At 39.7% G+C, this 23,143-nt stretch overlaps 1 protein-coding gene across 1 annotated transcript; it reads right to left on the bottom strand.

Annotated features, from left to right (window-relative positions):
* Positions 1-1,655: 1,655 nt before the first annotated feature.
* Positions 1,656-17,387, bottom strand: LOC139723967 (hsp70-binding protein 1-like). The gene is made up of 6 exons (XM_071635167.1): positions 17,214-17,387; positions 16,225-16,405; positions 13,426-13,647; positions 6,094-6,249; positions 2,368-2,576; positions 1,656-1,774 (listed from the first exon to the last, which is right to left on the bottom strand). The coding sequence occupies exons 1-6, from the start codon at positions 17,385-17,387 to the stop codon at positions 1,691-1,693; spliced, it is 1,026 nt and encodes a 341-aa protein (XP_071491268.1). The 3' UTR covers positions 1,656-1,690.
* Positions 17,388-23,143: the final 5,756 nt, after the last annotated feature.

Genomic DNA, 23,143 nt, shown 5'->3' with positions numbered 1-23,143 from the left:
AGTAAGTCGAAGGATTTGGTGCCGTTGGCACCCGACTTGGGCAAGGTCGACTATTTTTGCTAGAGGTGTATCTGTCATACAAAACAAAGTCCTTGCTTCTGGTGCATTTATAGTGCAGAATAAAGACATTTAGGTTACAGCTCTATTCTTCTAGGTTCTAGGTCTATTTTCTGTTGTTGTTGACGCTTTTTTTTTCTTTATCAGTTGTGATTTCTTTGCATGATTACGGGTACAGAGGTTGCATTCATACATCTCTCTGTAAACAAAACATTTTCATGCAAAGAGTACAGAGAAGCAAGTCAAATGATGTAAAACAGGTTTTAGTAAATACCCTGTTCACAGCATCTATGCATATGAATATAGATCACAGCTTTTCAATGACTAAATCACACATTAGACAGAATCTCATATACAACCTGCCAGACAAGTGGAAAACACCATTTCACAGAACTTGAAAATAATAAAAAATAACAATTATCATGATTTTTTTAAAGTCAAACTTGATTAGTATAAAAGCACATAATTACTTGACAACTGCCATTATTTTCTGAAAGTATTCACACTTCTGTTCTTGACATTGAATAATAATTTTGCATCATTGTCACTTGATAACTTGCATAAAAAACAAAACAAAACAAATACAGTGGACTCTTAGAATTTCGCTATCACTACTGATGGCTAAAAAGGCATACATTTGTATTTTTCATGCAAAAACACCGTTTCTGCTTTTCTTCCAATAGATAGCACCAAGCTGCCTAATCCTCTAGTGTCCAATATATTTGGAGATAATGTTGTAAATTATTACACATTTTAGCACTAGCAGTTTAACACTACAATAGCAGTTTACTCCAGCAAAAGGCTTCTTTAGGTAAACATGCAAGCAAAACACATTGAGAGTCCCTGCGATTACTCAAACAAGAAGTCACTCATCAATGTAATGCAAGCTGTCAAGATCAATGAGAATACACAATGACTGAAGTGCCGACAGCAACAGAAGAGCACTCCGTCAGCAGCAAGCATACGTGAGTATGACACATTAGGGACTAAACATAATATACTCCTATAATACTGAGTGACCCTTCATAACAAAGTCCACAGAAAATCAACAGAGAGCACTTATTTTGTTGAGTTCAAACTCTGAAAGTAAAGATCTTGTTCAGGACTTAACATGCTTTATAACACGAATTTTTATGAACTTCTGTCAGATTTTCCTGTGCATTTTCACACACCTAATAGCAGGAAAACGGAAAATCAGATACAGAAAAAAAAAGTTCTGAAAAACTACTCAAAACATAACTTACAATTAATTTTTGTGCTTCTGAAGTTAAACTTCAAATAGAAAATGGGTAACTCTGTCAGATATCACCAAAAAGTCCCAAACAGCTGTGCTACCAGAGGGCTACTTTTACATCAATTGCAAAATCAAACCAGACAACTTTTTGTGAGTTTTGTTATCCAGGGTCACACATCATGTGCATGCATGGGCTTCATGTGCGCAGTCGCGAGCTTCTTGCAGTGGCACAGGCAGATGCAGGGCGTTTCCCTCTCGCAATGGCGAGCTCCGACTGGTTCTGCCTTCGGCTTCTTGCCCATCTTCGAGAGCTCCCGAGAGAGAAACCACAAAGCAAAGCCTCGAGGGATTGGAGCCATTAAAGGGGGGTGAGGGGTAGAGGGTGGCACTGCAAGTGGGTCACCTGTCCGCCGATGTGGCACCATCCTGAGGTGCAAACTTTCTGAAGAGTGCCAGCAGCTTCTGGCTGTAATCCAGTTCCTCCTACAAACAGACATTTACATAATAAAAAAAAAAAGACATGCTAATAGTCAGATTTGTTAAGTACCTCTAAACTGAAAACAACAACAATGACTTCCAAGCTCATTTCTACCATTCCAAAATGAGCTGTAGCTCAAAGCACCTATTCGAATTCTGTGAAAATGATATATATTTGGTGCAAAGTCTCTCATCACTTTAAATGTAAGTAATTTCAAAAAGTCAAGTACTCTTGTATTATGCTAGAAAAAAAAGACAAATTATGCAAGAAAAGCCATATCATCGCCCTTGCCTCCAAAGTAGCTGGAATACAGGCACATGCCACAACGCCCAGCCATATACAAAGTGATTCTATATACGAAAGAGTAAAGCTAGAGTCTTCTGTACTTCTCAAATATATCCCAGGCTTTAATGATGACATAGGGAAAATGAAATTGTCACATATTTCACTGTTTCATCAGATTCAGCTAATACCAGGTACCTTTCATAATATCTTTGTTTTGCTCTAACTAGCTACTAGTTTATTCCAAATCACTGCTCACTTTGATGGGATGCTCTTGACAAATAAAATAATGATGCACAGCATCCGATCCACATACCATGAACTCTTCCTTGCCGGTCAGCTCTTTGACACGGTTCTCCAAGAAGGTCCGGAAGCCGAGTTGGGGATTCAGCGCGTCGTCACAGCAACCGTCGTGCCCGGAGACCAGGTGGAGAACGGCCGACATGACGTGCTCATGGAACATGCGATGCTCGCCCTGTAGAATGTGAATGAGCTGCTGCACCATCCCCATGTTGTGGAGGGTGTCTGGGGGAAAGGAAGAGGGGAGGGGGAAAGGGAAGAGGGGAGGGTGGAACATTTGGGATGGGGGAGAAAGTAATAAGAATATACTGTAAAACAAGGAATTTTCGCATGCACTTTAATTTCGCGAATTTCGTGAGCGCCAAGATTCGCGAAATTAAAATGCACGCGAAAGTCCTTGTTTACACTATATGCATTGAACGTCAGTGGCACTTCGCGAAAATTTCATGCCACGAAAAAGGCTGTCGGCTCCAATTCGCGAAAAATTCATGCCGCGAATATATCATGTTTTACAGTATAACATATCATCACGTTGAAAACACCTCACCATAATTATGTGAATAGAAGTACAATCAACTTTGCCTCGGTCAAATCCACAGTGAAGTAGAGAAAGCCTTCCAATTTATGTGAATTTGATGTGCACAACAGAATTTAAACACATTTATATCCATCCAAGGTAGAATTTTTCTTGGATTTTCTAGCAAATTTTTTTTCATTTGTGCACGGTTACTTTAGGTGAGGATGACTGTGTTCCATTAAGTTCCTTAATTCCTGGGGCCTGTTGCATAATACATTTACACTGAAAAAAAAAAAATACTCTGGTAAGAAATGATAACTTGGATTGACTTCAACACAGGAAAAATCTTGTTGAAAAATCAACCTGAGGTTTCTCAGGTAGAAACTTTTAAGCAACTGGCCCCTGGTGTGTGTTGTTCAGCAACTAAAATGCCCACTGCTTTCTTTGCCAATGGGCACATCCGATCTGTTCGGAAATCAATTGTTCGAGTCTCCTGATCCCAATAGGCATGACCATACCGGTTTCATCTGTGTTTAGTGGACATTGGCCGTGTGATGTTTGGATTCTCATTTAGAAAAGGGAGTCAGATCTGCCATCTATGGTACACAATTCCGTGTATACTAACGAAGATACAGAATGAAGTATATTTGAACTTTGACCCCACTTTCCACAGACAAGATGGCATCTGAGCAAAAAGTGGTTATTTTGTGAAATGATCCTTGTAAAATGGTCTTTACATGTACAAAATATGGGAAAGAAAGGACATGCATTTACCAAGATACAGGATGATACATTTATGACCTCTGACCCTAATTTACATACCCAAGATGGCGTCTGATCAAGTAGTTGTTATTTTATGAAATAATGTACGTGACATGAACTAAACATGTGCAAAATATGGTGGTGATAGGGTATGTTTTTCTTAAGTTATTGCAAAGAAAGATGCAGAAAGAAAGAAATATTTCAATACATCGAAGATAAGGTTTATTTTGAACCAAGTTTTTTTGATGTGATCACGACATCAAATGAAAAAACGAAGGGCACATTTACGATAGCCCAAAGTCTCAGCTACAACATATTAAAATCTGGGAGAAATTCACCGAAGGGTAAGTGGGCTAGTGCTCGATAAAGATAGTCATGTCAATTTTCATTTCCAGAAAAACTGCACTCCCATAGAGATAACACGTAAACTGGTCAAATTTGACAAGCTTACATTCAATCCATTTTTACGAGGTGATACCGTCATCTAATCAAAATGTTGTTATTACATTAATGAAAGAACATTCAATAAGCTACAACATACTGAAATCTGGGTGAAAATTGGCAAAGGATAAGTGAGATACGCTCGAGTGAACTTGAAATTTGATGACGTCATTTTGAAAATTTACTTTTTTTGCTTTATTAAGAAATTTGAGATCTTTTAATCATTTTTCCAGCATCGCCAACCCATAAAATGACATGTACAACTCATCAGCTTTCAGAATATATAAAGAAAATTGGAAGTCACCATCCATCCTGACGAGTAAAATCGGATTTAAAATTGGCGGGTTTTTGGCATAGTTGCACTGTATATCGCCATTGACGCGCGCGCGGAATTTCAACTTTGACGGGCCCGTATAACGTCATATTGAGTCGGATTGACTTGAAACTTGGTAGAAATATTCCTTGACATTTCAGGCATCCGATAAGAGTGAAAAAACGGGAAATTTCTGTTGCATATGAGCTGTGCGTGCGTATATATCCGCGCGCGTACGCGTCCGTCCGATTTTTTCAATTTTTCAAAAAATGCTCCAAATGGTCTGAAACGTGTGCAAAAAAAATTTCAGCTCGATTTGAAGATACAAATATTTCAACGAGCGCATACGCGCAAGTTTTGAGAGAAAATATGAATTTTGAGAACATGAGTAGAATGCGCATAACTTGAAATATATGTGACGTAAATTTCATTGAAAAATTCCATTCCATTAATGAGATATGATTGAGAATGTGTTTTCATATAATGACGTCATAGTGACGTCACGGTCGACTGATCACTATGATACATTAGATTTGTCGTCTTTGGGACGTGATACATATATGTGACCCGCTACAACAAAATGGTCCTAAAGTCGCGCACTGTCGAAACCGTGAAAATCGAGTTTGAAGTTAGAGCATCAAAATTGGTCAAAAGTTACGATTTTCTGAATTTGACATATTATTAGAGTCTGACATGTCTTCTATCATCTGTCGAAATTTTGAAGCAAAATGATGAAAGGAAAGACCAAAAAATAGCGTTTTTCTGGGCCATGTTGTTTTGGCGTTTCAACGAAGCAGAAACTGGTTCGAACATTTGGATTGAGCGCCACACATAGGCTCCGCCCCTAACAACGACCAGAGTGATCTCATTGGTCAGTTTGCTGCTTGCCGCTAACCGAAGCGTGAAGCTCGCACACTGCCCAGTCGACTGGTGCGTGCGGGCGGGTTGCGCTATGCCTAGCCGCTTCTCCTGACATCCTGGTCACTGATTGGTTGGTGAGGAGACCGCCGACGCTGTGTTTGAAGGAGCATTTCGGGGGTTGCTAGGGCTTAACTTCTATTGTCCGGAGGTGAATACTGACTTGCGTGTCTCTTGATTGTGATTGCGTCGCAAGGAGAACTTTATGGGCGCTTTTCTCGAAACAGTGATTTCCCAGACGTCTTGACATGCTTTCTTTTAAACATCGATACCTCCGCAGCCGATTATTTTTATGAGACGTGTTATATATCAATTTAAAGCAGAAAGATTAGGGAATTGTGTCATGCAATTTTCAAATAATCGACCTCGCCCGACTTTAGGATCATTTTGTTGTAGCAGGTCACATATGGTATGAGTTTGAAATTGATAGGAAGAGGACTTTCTGAGCTAACCTCTGCATAACTTTTGTCCAGAAATAAAGAAATAAAGAATCTGTACAGATACAGAAGATGATCCGAAGGATACTCGGATCACCTAAAAACCGAGGAGAAAATGGTTTCTCCTCTTTCTTTTTCTCTACTGTAAAACGAGGAATGTTCGCATGCATTTTAATTTCACGAGCGCCAAGATTCGTGGATTTAAAATGCATGTGAAAGTTCTTGTCTACACTTTATGCACTGAATGCCAGTGGTAATTCATGAAAACTTCATGTCACGTAAAAGGCTCTTGGCTCCAATTTGCGAAAAATTTCCTGCCACAAATATATCATGTTTTACAGTATCTCCCCTCACCATTAAACTTGGGCTGTTCCCACAAGAGGGCGCTAAGCAGAAATGCTGCCTTTATCTGGAGTTTCTCTACGTCAGACTGCATGGCCCTCATCAGGGAGGAGAATCCATCCGCCTCCACCAGCGCCTCTTGAGCGGCGTCATGCTCCCGCACAAGACCTGTCGCAGGGTCAAAGGTCACATTTCAATGTGTGGACGATGTAATGGAAAGATTGAACCGACATGTTTCCGTTCAACCCGTTGATGACGGACTGACTTTGCTACAACACGCATTTCCCATAGACACTTGCCCGAGTATATTCGGGACTCATCCTCAACGGGTTAATAATTCTCACATAGCTGTCACATAGCATATTGATTTGAACTGATGTGGCAATGCTTTCAGCCCTTGATGTGCTCAGGGAGCCGCTTAACTTGCCAGCCATCTACCATCTAACACTAGTAATAGCAAATGTTCACAAAAATAGCAATATGGGGTTAACCAAGGCTTCTTTCCTGCAAGACAGGAATAATTCCACGAAAAAGGAATCATTGGTAGGTATGCTGTGCCCATATCATACAGCACTGGGCAATATTCCTTAATCAAAATCACAGAAAAACCCCAAATGGTGTATAATTCCTAAATTATACAAGTAATAAGAAGTATAATTAGAATTCTATTAGTAATAATGAAGTATAAGTCGAAGAGGTTAGCATTTCCCAGGTGTTTAAGGCAGTGAAGTCACATAATGAAATTCAAAGTAGGTAAAAATTCCAGGCAGTCCCAGTTGGCTATAAATACCTGTGTCAGTGAGCAGTAAGCATCTTTTCAAAGAGAATACGGCTTTAAATAGACAGACCAGCAACACCATGCAGTATTGGGTGCAATGCAGACAATTAGCTCACTGGTCCTTCTCATCATACAGACAAGCAATAAATAAAGCACAATCATTGCTGTTCCAAAGGTACGGAGCATTCTTATACGTATGGACATCTCATGTCAAGCAATTAAGCAGAACATCAGCATACAGTAGGGCCCACCAGTTTTGACTTCTGTACAGTGTTGGAAAGGGAGGGTTCAGAACTGAAGAGTATCGATTAACCCTATTAAGCCCAAGCTATTTTGACCCCTCGCAGGCCCAAGGGGGGGCACATTGTGCCCCCCCTATATAACTTTTTTATCATTTGATGTATCATCGTCATATTTGGCACGTGGGTAGAGTAACTCATACTCTACATGACCGTACATTTGAATTTTCACAAGGTCACCCATGGAGGGCGCTATTTACAAAAATATAAAGAAATACATAGGAAATCTGCTAAAAACATGATTTTTCGGTATAATTTCCTTATCCCCATTATATATGTCTTCTAATAGACCAATCATATTCATATTTGCCACAAATGATAAGCAAGTGGAATTTTATTATTTGTTATGTTTGAAATTTCTCAAGGTCACCACATGGGGGCGCTATACATATCAACATAGTGATACATTATGAGACCTGAGATGAAATGTTTGGGATGGGTACATGTATAGTTATGACATTTCATATTTGCATAATAGTGGAATTTTGAGATTGCAAATTGATAATATGATAAACTAATGATATTAGGGGCATAACTTGGGTGAAGGAATCAAAATAACTCAAGATATAAGGGCAATCTGTAGAAAATATTATTGTTTTCAATTATCTCTAATATATCTATTGTTTTATGCCTTTGTCACATAAAAACAAAGGAAATAATAAGAAAAACTTTCCAGGACCATAATTACTTCAAATTTTGCTTCTTCAACAAATTTCAGCCAAGAAACACCCATTTCATACACTGTAATGCTGTTAAATGAAATGGGAACAGAAAAAAGATGCAAAATCTGACTGACATGGTTGTCAGTTTATGGTTGCCATGGCAACCAGCAACATCAAATATAGCTAAATTATATATCAAAATGTTCGCAATAAGATTTTAGGAAAAGTCACCAAATTTGGTTGAAATTGGATTAAGGACGAAGGAGTGGCAAAGGAAAATCTGGTAGGGGGGGCACAATGTGCCCCCCCCTTGGGCTTTATAGGGTTAAATGAGATGCTGGGTGAGAACCTCTTCGACTTATACTTCATTATTACTAATAGAATTCTAATTATACTTCTTATTACTTGTATAATTTAGGAATTCTATTACGTAATACTCGTATAAGTCTTCAGAGGTTAGCATGTTCAAAGTTCCGTCCAGAAGTCAGTCTGTGGCATGAGTGAGGGCAAGAGGACAAGAAGGATGATGGACAGTTTTCACAACAAGGTTGAAACTTTAGTCATGACACCTCATGCATAGAGAGTGTTTATCGATGGTGACACACATTGTCGCAAGCAGGAGAAGAACTCGAGCAAAGTTTGCTTGAGAACCTATTAGTATAAGGTGCAAGGCATATGTTTTGAGTATGATATCATTTTGATACCTTGCGTGCTTTAACTGGAGCAGGATTAAGCATGATAGCGCACAGACAAATCAAATGGGCCTCTTGTACCGATTTTCCAATCAAGACATAATCATAATCATGTTCCTTAATTCATGTACATTTCAAGGAAGAATTAGACATTAACCAGTTCATACTCGGCAAAGTAATATTGCAGCAATAATTAGAGGCAAGTCCACTGCATTTTGGGTTGATATTAGAGTTTAAATTCATCAGTTTGGTGGACCGAATCTCCTATAAACGAGTGGCCGGGTAATGTGTCGCCATTTTCCAATGCACAACGTAACGTGATGGTCTTGTGTCTTATCTGACTCGTATTAGGACATATTGTTCTTAATTGAGATACTAATATACAGGTATACACATACTATCACAATTTACATGCATCTTTTTAACTCAGTAGAACTGAGAATTGTTGAACTAATGTGGAATCAATTGTTAGAAGGTAGAAGGTTCAAAATGTACCAGCGTTCGTCCAGTCAGTTGTGGACAAGATTTCGTTAAGACCTTTCTACTCCATGCGCGAAAGTTTAGAAGTTGCGGCGCTTCTGTAGCTATGAGCTGAGAATGTGATACCCCTTTCATATTGGCATCCTTGGATGTCTTACCAGACCAGAGTCATCCTTGGATGTCTTACCAGACCAGAGTCTGGGATGAACGCGGGATGACTGTGCTCCCAAATCCTTATGTATGTGAACACGAGGTACGTCCTGTGGTACCCTTTCATACTGATCTCGAAGACAGAACAAACTCGGTACATGTTCCCATAGCAACAATATATTCATACCTAATTGTATGCAGCAGTCAGTACAGTGTACAGGGATGTATACGTACAGCTATTGACAGTATATTAGTTATATTTTAAGTGTTTATACAAGCAGCAGCGAGGGACTGGCTTTCAGCCTCCGCTCCAAGATGCTTGTCGTCACCGATTTGGAAGTGGGATGTTTCGGAGAAATTATGAGTTTGCTTTCTGAACTTGCTTGTTGGAGATGCTCTGTGCATTTTTATACTCGTAAAGAGTTGATCGGAACACAGAGTTTAGGGTTGGAGGTACAAGAAGGCACTTTAATTACCTGGTTAGAGATATACCTTTCATATCTCTAATGTGCAAACGTGGCCTCATCTTCCGGTAATGTCATAAGAACTAGATGTCTCAGCATTTGTATACGTTTTGCCGAAATGAGCTAGGAAAATTGTTTTTGGCTCATGGCACTGAAGGAATCTATAGTTCATAGGTATCTTGAAACGATAAAAAGTGATTCAAAACAATTGAAAGATCCCCGGATTTAGGCTTGCGAGGGTCGGAGTTTAATAGAAACGCCCTTCATAAGTCTGACTATTAGGGGCTGTTTGCCTATGTCATAGCTCTCGGTTTCAGGTAGTATGGAAGACCGAGCAGGTCTATGAGTTAATCGTGGAGTGGGCTTTGTTGAAAAGCTATGCTATAGGCTTAGAATGCTGACAACGTGTTCTGTAGATGGGTTAAAAAGGATCACAAGATTGTTCAAAATACAGACATAGCTACTGTCTTCAAGCACCCTCATTTGTTTTGTTTATTGGTATTCTCTCGCCATGATGAAAGGAGCTTTGCAATGTGCTGCGATGTGTCTGCCACTTGTCATCGCTGGCAGAGAGCACCCATGCAGGCGGCTAGTGTGAGCTGGAGGCTCGTCGGTGGGTGAGGGTGTGGGGCAAGAATTTTCTCGTGGAGTAATAGAGGTGGGGCTATTCGCATTTCGAGCGATAATGAGACCCATGGCTGCCGCCACCATTGGGGCAGTGACGATTGCTCAGGTCACCTTGTTCAGTTGAAGCTTGTGGAGGACTGAAAACGTTCTAGGGTAAGGAAAAAGGCATCAAAATTCTGGGCAATAAAACTCGGCTTCCATTTGACATGAGGAGCGTTGCTAATCTATATGTAGAGTTTGTGGATTATGTGGTGAAAAGCATGTAAAATAGTAATTAGTTGTTCATGTCTCTGCGAGACAAGCAGGAAACTTCAGAATTATCTACATCTGTTGAATGTGAAGCTGATATCCAATTGCTAGACACCAATTCCAATGTTGGCCGCGAATTCGTTCGGGTCAGGTATGCTACTAGCTGTAGAATTTAATGTCTGAGCGAATTATGAATAAGCACATTTTTATTGGTACACGAGTCACACAGGGCTTCAAGACCGTTCTGAATTTGCAAGAGGTTCACACACATTGCTATGCGGAGAATTCTGTTTGGCACTCCAGACTCTCTGAGCAAAGGAATTGTCATTGTTCAGAATTAACTACTCTCCATACTGAGATGCAAGCATCGCTTGAAATTATCATGCTAATGGAGGTGGAAAATAATTCTTTGTCTTGCGAGACAGCCACCACCAAAGAATGTTTTGTATCGCATGACTAGATAACGAAACCAAACTTCGTGTCGAAGTCATCTTCTGCTTTACGCAGAGCATTAGTTGATTTATTTTTTCTAGTCCCAAGTGACGAGAATGTAGATTTCTTTGTGGAAAGCATTAAATTCCCGAAATTTGGTTTCGTTGCCATATAGTACAAGATTGAATTTCCAAGGGCAGTAATCTGTCAATCTTGTTCTGAGGAAAAAACTGAAAATCATTTGCTGGGAATTAATATGAGAACCAAGGAAGGTCTCGACGTGCTTTGGGTTGAAACTGGATTTGTCGAAATCCTTACTGAAACTCTTTAAGGGTGACAAGTTGATCATAAAATTGGCTTTGTCAAGACACTCTTCTCTTGTGTGAGAAAGAATATGGATATCATCGAAATAGGTGATTGTTTTAAAGCCACTACTCCTCACCGAGGCAAAGACAGGTTTCATAACTTTGAGGAAATTCTGCGGGGTCGAATTAAGGCCAGATGGAAGGCAATGAAGGAAAGCAGTAAAAATACTATTTTTATTCGAAAGACTATGCTTGATGAACAAGGTGGACGGATACCGATAAATATGCACCCTTTGGAGGGGCAAATTAAGGCCGTAATCAAGCGAAACTGTTCCACTCTGAAGTGTTCGTATCTTACAAATTTGTTCAAGTTTTTCAAATTTATGATTGGACTTAGACCGCCAGTCTTTGGTAGCGCTAGAATAGAGTTGATACTCCATGTGAGGAATCACTCTAATAGCTTGCTTTGCGAGAATCTTCGGAGACAATTCTTCATGGGTTGCCTTTTCCTCCTCGGTAGAATGTACACTTTGTAGAGGAAAAATTTATTGGTATGGGGTTGAAATGAAATTATTGGTTTCATAGCCAAATATTGTGGCCAATATCCAAGGTTCGGGAATTATTTTGACCAGTCATCTTTGGAAAGCTTGAGATTTCCAGCACTGAACGATTTTGGACAGTACTCTTCTTTTTAAACTGGCTTGCGTAGAGACATTCATGACCCACGATGTATGCTTATGTGACACTTGTCAATTTTTCTCAGATGTCTTTCTGAACAACTTTCTACCAAGTGGAATCGACTTGCTGCGCAAGTGTTGTTGAGAAGGGTTGAGAAGGGGTTTCAAGATACCTCGATGGTGCATGCTCAGATCATACGATAAGCAAAGCCTGGGAGTGTCAGGCCATCGATGGTGACATGAGTTGTTCAAATTCTCGTTGTGTCAATTGCATGGATGATTATCCGTGCATGATCTGTGAATTTCAGAAAGGATTTATCTATGTGGTATAGAAGTCCCTTCACTACATTTTGTTGTAGAAGTGGGAGCTCACAAGACCCAAGGCCTCGTGAAGGAGGATCGCCCAAATTTTGCTCTCGATTTTTGGTGTGAGAACTGCTTGGGCATTCGATGGCAATTGAGCATTTGCTTCGCGATTTTACAGAGACTTACCTTCTGATGTGGCAGTGTGACTGCCTTCATTAGTAAATCAGCCAGTCTTTAAATTTGGCCCAAATGAGATCAGAATTTCAGTTAAAATCAAATTTGGTACCAGGCTTTGAAAGAGTTTGGCTGTAAGGGCATGGCATCCGGATCAATTCGGTTGTCAAAAGGACCATAACCACAAGGGCAGAGTCAAGGCCACCCATACAGGGTAACGCAATCAGTTTTGCCGGGAAGGAGGCTGACATGAGAATATCGTCGTCTGATGAGCTGCCGATGGGGATGGCTAGCTCGCTGAAGTCTTCGATGGGCAGGGCAGCGCCCCTGTCCCCGCGGACATGGCTCGCATGTCCGGACTAATCGCCGGGAGGAGAAGCTCTCCTGCACCAGCTGGCATGGCTCGCATGCCGTTTGTCATTACCACGGTGTGCCGCCGCCCTATCCATGAAGCGGGAGAGTATCTCGGTCTCTCTATACCGGTAGTTGAGTTCCAAGGCGGCCTTCCATGCCCTGATCTCCCGCGGGGATGGGGGCTGAGAGGTAGCGTCGTCTTCCCGATCACTAGACATTGGAGTTTGAGATGTATAATCAGGGAGGTGTCTCACCTCCCTGGTATGATTCACTGCCGTCACACTTGAAAAAGATGCTTACTGCTCACTGACACAGGTATTTATAGCCAACTGGGACTGCCTGGAATTTTTACCTACTTTGAATTTCATTATGTGACTTCACTGCCTTAAACACCTGGGAAATGCTAACCTCTGAAGACTTATACGAGTATTACGTAATAGAATTATTACATGCATCTTGAGAAAGGCAAAAAACAAACAACAAAACAAAAATATCATGCCTCTGGCGAAACTTTGTGGCAGAGGTGTAGCAATCCCAAAAGCAGGCTTGCAATTTCTTCATGTAAGAGCATAAAAGAGTATTTTATCTTTCAGAGAGCCTAGTGTAGAACTGAGGATATGTGGTGTCTCTGATCACAGGATATGGCAAAATGTACAAGAAAAGTAAAAAGCGCATACAATTCGTATGCAACTCACAGGATACTGCGTAGAGCGCCTTCACCCGGACCTGGTATGACTGATCTTCATCGAGCACTTGCAGACACATCTTCAGGCCTCCACGGTCCAGCATGGCCCCCTGATTCGTGGGGTTGTTCTGGACTGTCGTGGCAAGTAGGTCGAGGGCACGCCACCGGACCTCTGCGCTGGGGTCCTTGCACAGCGACATGGCGACGTCGGTTCCACCGAGTTTCAGAAAATCTTTGGTTTAGAAAGGAATTTAAAAGAGTTATCATAAAGCAAGAAGTCTTGATTGGGTCACTTTACATTCTATTCAATTTCAAAGAAGAATCATTACTCACAAAGAATGTGACAACTGATGCATATGTACCAGCCATCCCTGAAAATACACAAACTGGAAAAAATGGGAAGAACAGCGGCAGAATTGGCACTTTTACCAATCTTGCCTCCTCAACTATTTGATAAGTAAATGCTCATAAGAATACGAATACACTGTTACATGCAATTTCTTTCCTGAAAAAGCAGGAATATATTCTGACTAACTAGGACCAGCTGCCATGTATGCTAACATGATGATATCTTGTAGCTGCAATACTATTTTGTAAGAATTTGGCATCCCCTTCATGCTAAAAATCCTCCAAGTATCGTCTTTCCTTATTTCATTAGGACTATAATACCTACCAATCCCAAGTTTCAATGAATAGCAGTAAATGGGTAAATCACTGGCAGAATTTTTTATGTCAAAATGTTTATCTATATTCCATCCAGCACCATGAGTAAGTATTCATAATAGCAACAAAAAGCTGAATAAAGCTTTTTCTTTCCAAAAGTATGAATTTTAAAAAAAGTAGGAATGTTCCTATAAACCCGTTTAGGACGGACTGATTTTGCAACAACACGCATTTCCCATAGACACTTGCCCAAGTATACTTGGGACTCGTCCTCAACATGTTAAACTGGGGCATTTGTCAGACTATCAATACAGATAGAAACAGCATTGAACTAGAAATGTCGCTATGGCGACTGATGCCTCCACCATAATGCATGATTCTCCCAATAGGCGTATACAGTTGAACCTCTCGTATCCGGGCAATTCGGGACCGGGGCTCATCCGGATAAGGGATTTGGCCGGATACGGGAGACTCAATGCTTTATACATGTGCATATACATACACATGTACTGATGTAGCCCATTGTAGTACCACATGTAGTAATGTGTATACTGCAACCTTTCCATAGTTACATGTGAGAGGACTCAAGCGCATAATCTTGTGTCCATGTTCTTGCGATGATTTGGGGATGTTTGGGGATGTTAAAATGTCTGAAGGTAAGCAATTTGGAAGGAAATTTGATGTAATGTATGTTAATCATGTTGGAAGTAATATGTAATTCATGTGTGTTTGTGTAAGAGTTCTCAAGGAGTTGGGAATCCCCCTTTCCTCCCGTAATTATTAAAAAAAAAAAAAAAAAAATCACGGCAAGAATGCGTCCATATAATAGAGAGATCCGGATAAAGGGAGGCCTGATAAGAGAGGTTCAACTGTAGTACAATGTCTTCACAATGTGTGATCCATGATAGTTTCACATAACTGGCAAAATATTGAAATGACAGGTTTGTCAGAAATGTCTTGAACTGGGTTTGCTTTAATTTTTTTAGAGTGCAGGTACACATATATGGGGAATTTTTACTTGAATTCTGACAGACCTTTTTATAAGTTTATGCATTGAGTAATTTCTAAGGTATGAAGAAAGAGTGTAATGACGGTACAAAATGCATTTTTTTTTTTTTTTTGGGGGGGGGCATTGAAACCTGGCCTTTGACCCTTAACCTTTGACCTTTGACCTTCTGGCTGGAAATTTCCCAGAGAATCTCCATTAGGTAATGAATGTATTAAGTTTTGAAACTAATAATGCAAGCATTGCATATTATATGAGGGAAATAGTAAAATTTTGAGATGACCTTGACCTTTGACCCCTGACTATTGACCCATGACCCCTAAATTCCCTAGATAATCCCTGCCAGTCAGTACATGTGTATGTACCAAGTTCCACGAAGATACATTGAACCATTTCAACTTGCGAGAAAAGTGATATTGCAACATTTTCACCTAACCTTTGACCTTTGACCTTTGACCTTATGACATGAAACTCTCTGTGGAGAATCTCTACGCAATAGTTCATGTCCACACCAAGTTTCAAGAAAATACCTTTGGGCATTGCATAGATATGGGGGAAATTGCAACATTTGTAGCATTTGACCTTGACCGTTTGACCTTTGACCTCTTGCCAATGTCACTAAAATCTACTCAACTAATTGTCCTATCATACATCATCCTTGGACCAAGTTTGGTGAAAGCTGCTTCATCCAGTTTTGAGTTATCACGTAAACAGATAAATTTTGGGATTTGACCTTGATCTTTGACCTTTAACCTCTGTCTGATTCCACTGAAAAACTAGTCAAGTAATTTTCCCATTATACATCATCCTCCAACAAAGTTTGGTGAAATTTGCTCTATCCAGTCTTGAGTTATCGCGTAAACGGATACAATTTCATGATTTGACATTGACCTTTGACCTTTAGCCGATTTCACCCAAAATCTAATCAAATAATTGACCTATCATACTTCATACTTGGACCAAGTTTGGTAAAATTCCAGTAAACATTACTCAAGTTATCACGTAAACGAAAGCGGACGGACGGACGGACAACCCGAAAACATAATGCCTCCGGCACCACTTCGTGGCGGAGGCATAAAAATAGGCACAGGGAACATAAAACAAGGCACAGAAACTGAAATGTGGGGGAACCGGCCCTACCTTGGGCATTGTCGATTGATTCGCAGAGATCGAGCAGCAACTCAAGGCGTTCTTCCTTCGTCTCTTGGTCTTCCTCCGTCTCCGACTTGAGGATTCCCTTGAGTGTGTCGATGTGCTCTTTCATTTCCTTCACCTCATCACGCAGCATTTCTGCAAAGACCTTCTCCATGAATTCCTTTTTCTGCCACATAGAATACATGCCACAACAAAGAGGAGATGAAACAGAAAATCACCCACATTTTCGTCTATCTGATTGATGATTGCTGTTGAGTTAGGATTTTTGTGAGATGACAGTAACATTTTTTACAAGTCCACTCACCACAATTTAAAGTCTTTGAATTATTTTCATTAGACATAGATGATAAACTTGTATGAAACTGCATCTAAATATCTCGCCAAAGGAAATCATGGTGAATACAATTTTTTTTTTTTCACTCAGTTTGCAATCTGCATGATATTCTACATAATTGCATGTGTGTGAGTGTAGTTATACATAAAAATGTAATGTCTCGTTTTGCATTTTTCTCTTACAGTGGCGGATCCAGGGGGGGGGGGGGGGCGCAACCGGCGCACGCCCGCCCCCCCCCCCTTTATTTTTTGTTAAAAACAAAAGAAATAAAAGAAAAAAATTAAATGAAACCCGGTAGTGGCACCAGAAATATTAGTCACGCCCCCCCTTTACAGATTTCCTGGATCCACCCCGTCTTACTTCAGGAAGTGACAATATCTTAACATTAATCCATTAAGAATAAGCTAGTTTTGCTATAGAGCACATTTCCTATAAACACCTTCGCGAGTATACTTTGGGACTAGTTTGCAACTGGGTAAATGAAAGCTGTATCACATATCTACCCCATACATTTTTTTTTTTCACAATCAAACTCCAATGCCATAGTACTGCACAAACTGTATTTGATTGTGGTCCCTGTCATAGAAGAAGAAAAAGAAGAATAGGAGTGACAAAAACCTAAAACTTTCTTGAAACTGACCTCTGCAGTGAGTGCCTCTCTCTCCTCCTGTTCTCGTGGCTGTGACGGGGAGTCTGTCGACGTATTCGCGATGGCGTACTGCAAGACTTGATTGAGACTTCCCTGGATACTGTCTCCCGCCCCTCCTCCGCCCCTTCTCCGCCCCGATCCATCTCCCTCTCTTCCTGTAGCCATGGTTACCACTTCAGTGAATGAAACAGAGGAACAAATACATGATGTACTAGGAAATAATGCTCTCACAAAGTCTCATGAAGAAGAAAAGAAAAGTGTGAAGGCAGGTAATCATGTAAGAGCACAAACAACAAGAGGACAAATCTAGATTGAATTTATCCGCAAGTAGCCTTCGAGTTGTTAAAGATAATAAAAAGTTTTGGTACCTCAAAAGTTTCCCTGAATTTCCTTGTCTTAGTTTGTGTTTCAGGTTAAAGTACCTTTCATATAACTAACACTGTGAGACTTACTCGCCCCAAAGTGCTCTCATGTCTTAGTAATCATGCAATTAACTGCGACCAGCAGCCCCATACGCATAGCGTAATCGGGCTTCGCATTGTAGCATTCAGGATCATGACAGATTAAGTATCGGGGGTAAATGTCAACTTAAAATCCAAAAATTTCTTCAATTTGAAGACTTACCAATTAAGTTGAAGTATTGAAAACAGGCTTTGGGCAACGTTTGGTTCTGCCAATAGTCCCTTTCTGTTCGAATTGATGAATGAATGTGACTCGGTCGAGAGGACCTTGGGAGAGCTACATACACTGAATACTACAGCCAGTGCATGCGAACACATCGCATGCGCACAAATTTAAAATCCATGAACGGATAAGATGTTTGTGTGCGCATGCGCTGGCCGTAGTATTCAGCGTATGTAGCTCTCCCAAGGTCCTCTCGACCGAGTCACATTCAGTCATCAATTCGAACAGAAAGGGATTATTGGCAGAACCAAACGTTGTCCGAAGCCTGTTTTCAATACTTCAACTTAATTGGTAAGTCTTCAAATTGAAGAAATTTTTGGATTTCAAGTTGACATTTACCCGCGATACTAATTCTGTCTTGATCCTGAATGCTACAATGCGAAGCCCCATTACGCTATGCGTATGGGGCTGCTGGTCGCAGTTAGCTATGCGTATGGGGCTGCACGCTGCTGGTCGCAGTCATTGGTTTCGTACAATACTATACCTCGCCGCCATACGGCGGTGGCTCTGGTACGAAACCATTATTGCATGATTACTAAGACATGAGAGCACTTTGGGACGAGTAATTCTCACAGACAACGCACTTTAACCTGAAACACAAACTAAGACAAGGAAATTCAGGGAAACTTTTGAGGTACCAAAACTCTTTATTATCTTTAATGTTAGTTCAATTAATTCTAATTTATATGAAATAAACAAATCCATAATAATCAGAGACAAATTTGGCTCATTGTGGTTGTGAGTGTTGGGACAAAAGGGGCCAAAACAAGACTGATAGTGACACCTTTCTATCCAAACTCATCTGACTGGTAGGCACTTGGTACTTGGTGCTTTGGTAGATCTACACTGTACATGTCCTGTAAAAGTGGAAATTTTCGCGGTGTCAATTTTTTTTAAATATTTTTGCCTGCCATATGTTCCAGTATGGTAGTTGATGTCTTGATTCCGCGGAATTACAAACATGCAAAACTCTTCTTACCCCGCTGACCGCGAAAAATTAGTCGCGCAAAAATATCCGCTTTTACAGTAGTTTCCCCTCTAAAACACAATGTATTCTTCATGGAGTTTTAACTGGAGGTGCATCACCAACAGTGGTCTACATTCTCAGCATACTTAAAGGAAACCAAAACTCAAATATCGATTTGGATTGAGTGAAAGTAGCATTATTAGTAGAATGTATCATTTGAAGCTTGGGGGAAATCGGACAGTTGATTCAAAAGTTATGAATTTTAAGGGTTTCAGTACAGTCACTGCTGGATAAGGAGATTACTGCAGTCCATGACTTAAAGGACAAGTTCACCTTCATAAACATAAGGATTGAGAGAATGTAGCAATATTAGAAGAACACATCATTGAAAGTTTGAGGAAAATCGGACAATCCGTTCAAAAGTTATGAATTTTTGAAGTTTTTGTGCAGTAACCGCTGGATGAGAAGACTACTGCAGTGTATGAATAACTTAGATGTCACATGCGTACAACAATACAAGGAATATATAAAGAGAATTTCACAAAATTTCATCTTTTGAAAAAAGAACACATTCCCCTGACTCGTTACCGACATATGTTATGGGTAATATCATTCCCCGTGCCTTTAGAAAGAGGCAAGTCAAGTGCTCTTTTATTATGCGAAAAAAGTGAAAATATGTTGAATTTTCTTTACGTTTTCTTTATACTGTTGTACGCATATGACTCACAAGCTGTAGTAGTCTCCTCATCCAGCGGTTCCAACACAAAAATTTTAAAAATTCATAACTTTTGCATCGATTGTCCAATTTTCCTCAAACTTTCACTGATGTGTTCTACTAATATTGTTGCATTCTCTCAATCCTTATGTTTATGAAGGTGAACTTGTCCTTTAATTGTGGACAATAAAAATAAAGAAAATATATAGAGAATACCACAAAATTTAATTTTTCACGGAAAGTAAACACACATTCCATTGACATGCTACTGACATATGTTAAGGGTAATATTAATCCCTCTGCTTTTTGAAAGAGGTTTAACCTATATGCTTTTACGCACAGTTGAACCTTGGTAATACTAAGGGAGGTCTCACCTTGGTTCGTGTGCCGGAAAGAGTTCCTTATGTACCCCCCCCCCCCCCCCCCCACTAAATTTGCTATAATGTTAGCTTTTACAATATGCACGGATGCATGCATTCACACATACTTGGCAAATGGTCATGGTTGGGACATTGCCAGCATACGCATACATTCTATCCGTGCAGCTGCACGTGACAAGGGTGGCCGGTGGAGTACAGAGTGGCAAGACAAAATATTCCTTAGCGGGGATACAAGACGAACCTTTGCCTAGGTACCAATAAATTGTAAACTTAAAGGGATGGTTTAGTAATGGTGGAAATGAGAATTGAGGTTTAAACTTTTTGCACGACACCAAGAAATCAATCGCTGACTTATGAAATAGTACATACCATTGATTCAGGCATTCCAGAATTCAAAGTTTATTTGATGAAAATTGCTTTTGCTTGGAATTGCTGAGACATCCAAAAACACAGTAAAACAAAGCGATTGTAATGAAAGGTGGGTCCGAACTTTCATTTAGGATCGCTTTGTTTTTGATATCTCGGCCATTTAAAAACCAATTTTCATTAAATAAATGCTGAATTTCTCTTCTTGAAACCACATGCATGATGCATGCTCTTCAAAGTTTTTTTAAAGTTTTCTCATTATCTCACCAAAAAATGTTGGAAACCTAAAGTCAGGACACAACCACAACTATTGAGTGTTTAGTGTTACACAGCACAGGGCAGACACAAAGATATCTATCGCCTTGTGACGGTTAGTTGGTTAGAGAGTGTCTATTGCAGTAAATTATTGGATTTACACTCACTGCCTAGGAACAACAAGAAATTACTAACACCAACATACACCTATGGGACTAGCGATGAGAGCAAGTTCGTTTTTACACCGTTTTACAGTTTTAGCAATGAGATCCATAAAATATTTTGCCATGAGCTATCTCCCCTGTATATCCTACCTTATTAGATGTTCTGTCGCTTACAGTATGCGTAGATTGAGATCACAAATACAAGAAAGTCCCCGGCTCCTTGGAATTTTCAGATCACCAAGATTGCAAAGCAGCCGTGAATAAACGAATAACGTGCATTTTTACATCAGCAAGTCGTGTTTGGATCAAAAATGGCCATGGGCCTTCGACGTACATGTGGGTGCATCATACCTGCACACGCGGTTTCCAAACACACTCTGTACGTGTTCACACGCGTGGTCGTGTCATCATCCTGAGTGGGATTATCGTCTGGAAGTTTCGAGGAAGATTAGGAATAGTCTAGTCCTGGATAATTTTATATCGATAGAGAACGTACACTGTACTATCAGTGGATTATTAATCAGTGAGAGAAAACAAGTCAACGACATTCTTTCATCATGGGTCTTCAGTTTTGTTTGATAAACGACAATGACAACCAATTGAGTATCAATTGCAGCTCGGCCCATAGCTTTACTAATTATCTGTATTTAAAAAAAGAAAAAATAAATAATCCCCTTCATCTCGTATGCATGTATGTTGATTGATGATGGGCAAATACAGTTAGCAGTGGCGGATCAAGGGAGGACGGCACCAGGCGAAAGCCTGGTTAATTAATGAAACAAATTAATGGTTAATTAATGAAACAAAAGAAATAAAAAGAAAAATGGGGGAGGGGTACCGGTGCGTGCGCCCCTTTAACTTTGTGAACGCGCCCCATGCTTGTTAGGGCCTAGGCCTATTTCTTATTGAGCTGATCATACGTACGATTGCTGTGTAGCTTTTCAATATTACAATGCCAATTAAACTTGCACTGTCATACTGTATTTGTATTCGTCCTCCTAAATATATTTGATATCCGAATTCGCAACTCGTTTGTTGTTGTTTTTTTCCTTCCCACTTTCCTCTTGGTTTCTCATCTCAGCCATTCACCTTAATTCTGAAATATGACTTTCACTTGTCTGAACATAATATGAAGTATACGGGTAGGCCCTATCTGTGTTTGGGGAACTTTTTTCTCTTTTTTTTTTTCAACAAGCTGTGCTTTATAGGTCACACGCAATAATTGATGTGTATAGGCCTCCATACACCTGCTTCAATTTTAATTGATGTACCGGTAAGCCTACATTTTACGGCGGGCTACATGATGTTGAATGACGGGTATAAAATGCTGATAGTTTCAAGTTCACTTCAGTGACATCTATTTCCAACAAATAAGTAGGCCCAACAGATAACGGTATGTGATCAATTTGAAAATGCTGAGGGCACACGTATAGTCTCTTTATAGAAGAAATAATAAACAAAATAAAATTTGTGACTATAATGCAGCCTCAGTAACTTATTTATAGGCCTATACATACCATGAATTTTTGTGAAGATTGAATTCAATTCAATTCAATTCAATTCAATTCAATTCAATTCAATTCACTATCAATTCAATTCAATTCAATTCAATTCAATTCACTATCAATTCAGTTGAAGCCAACTGAAATTATACTGCAAAACATTAGGGCCTCACCTACGCTGCTTTAACCCTATAAAGCCCAAGCTATTTTGACCCCTTCCAGGCCTATAGGGGGGGGGAGCACATTGTGCCCCCCCTATATAACTTTTTTATTATATGATATATCACCGTCATATTTGGCACATGGATAGAGCAACTCATACTCTACATGACCTAACATTTGAAACTTCTCAAGGTCACCTATTGAGGGCGGTATTTACCAAAATATAAAGAAGTACATAGGAAATTAATATGCTAAAATCATATTTTTTCTTTATATTTCTTTATCCCCAGTATATATGCTTTTATTTTGTATCAATCAATTTCATATTTGCCACAAAGGAAGAGCAAGTCAACCATCACTATTTGTTATGGTTAAAATTTCTCAAGGTCAGCATATAGGGGCGCTATTCATATGAGAAATATATTAAACCTCTGATGTATTGCTTGGGATAGGTACATATATTGGTATCACATTTAATATTTCCATAATATTGGAAATTTGAGTTTGCAGATTGATGATATGATCAACAAATGATATTACAGGCAAAGCTTGTGTGAAAATAACACAAAATAAACGGGTAGTCTTTGGAAAATGCTGTATTTTTTATTATTTCTATTATATCTATTGTTTGATGCCTACATCATATAAAAATAAAGGAAATAATAAGAAAACCATCTCAGGGTAATTCACAACCATAATTACTTCACATTTTGGTTCTTCAGCAAA

This window comes from Diadema antillarum, unplaced genomic scaffold (assembly GCF_040938485.1).
Source record: "Diadema antillarum isolate AM-2024a unplaced genomic scaffold, OU_Dant_1.0 scf00000204, whole genome shotgun sequence".
NCBI classification, from domain to species: Eukaryota; Metazoa; Echinodermata; class Echinoidea; order Diadematoida; family Diadematidae; genus Diadema; species Diadema antillarum.
This window is presented reverse-complemented; position numbering and strand designations above follow the sequence as displayed.

Excerpts from the sequence above, each read along its gene's own strand:
- LOC139723967 (XM_071635167.1), bottom strand. The coding sequence starts at position 17,387 with ATGGCTACAGGAAGAGAGGGAGATGGATCGGGGCGGAGAAGGGGCGGA. Across the intron at positions 13,648-16,224 it reads ATCAATCGACAATGCCCAAG|ATTTTCTGAAACTCGGTGGA; the intron begins GTAGGGCCGGTT and ends TCTAAACCAAAG. Across the intron at positions 1,775-2,367 it reads CCGGCAAGGAAGAGTTCATG|GAGGAACTGGATTACAGCCA; the intron begins GTATGTGGATCG and ends GTCTGTTTGTAG.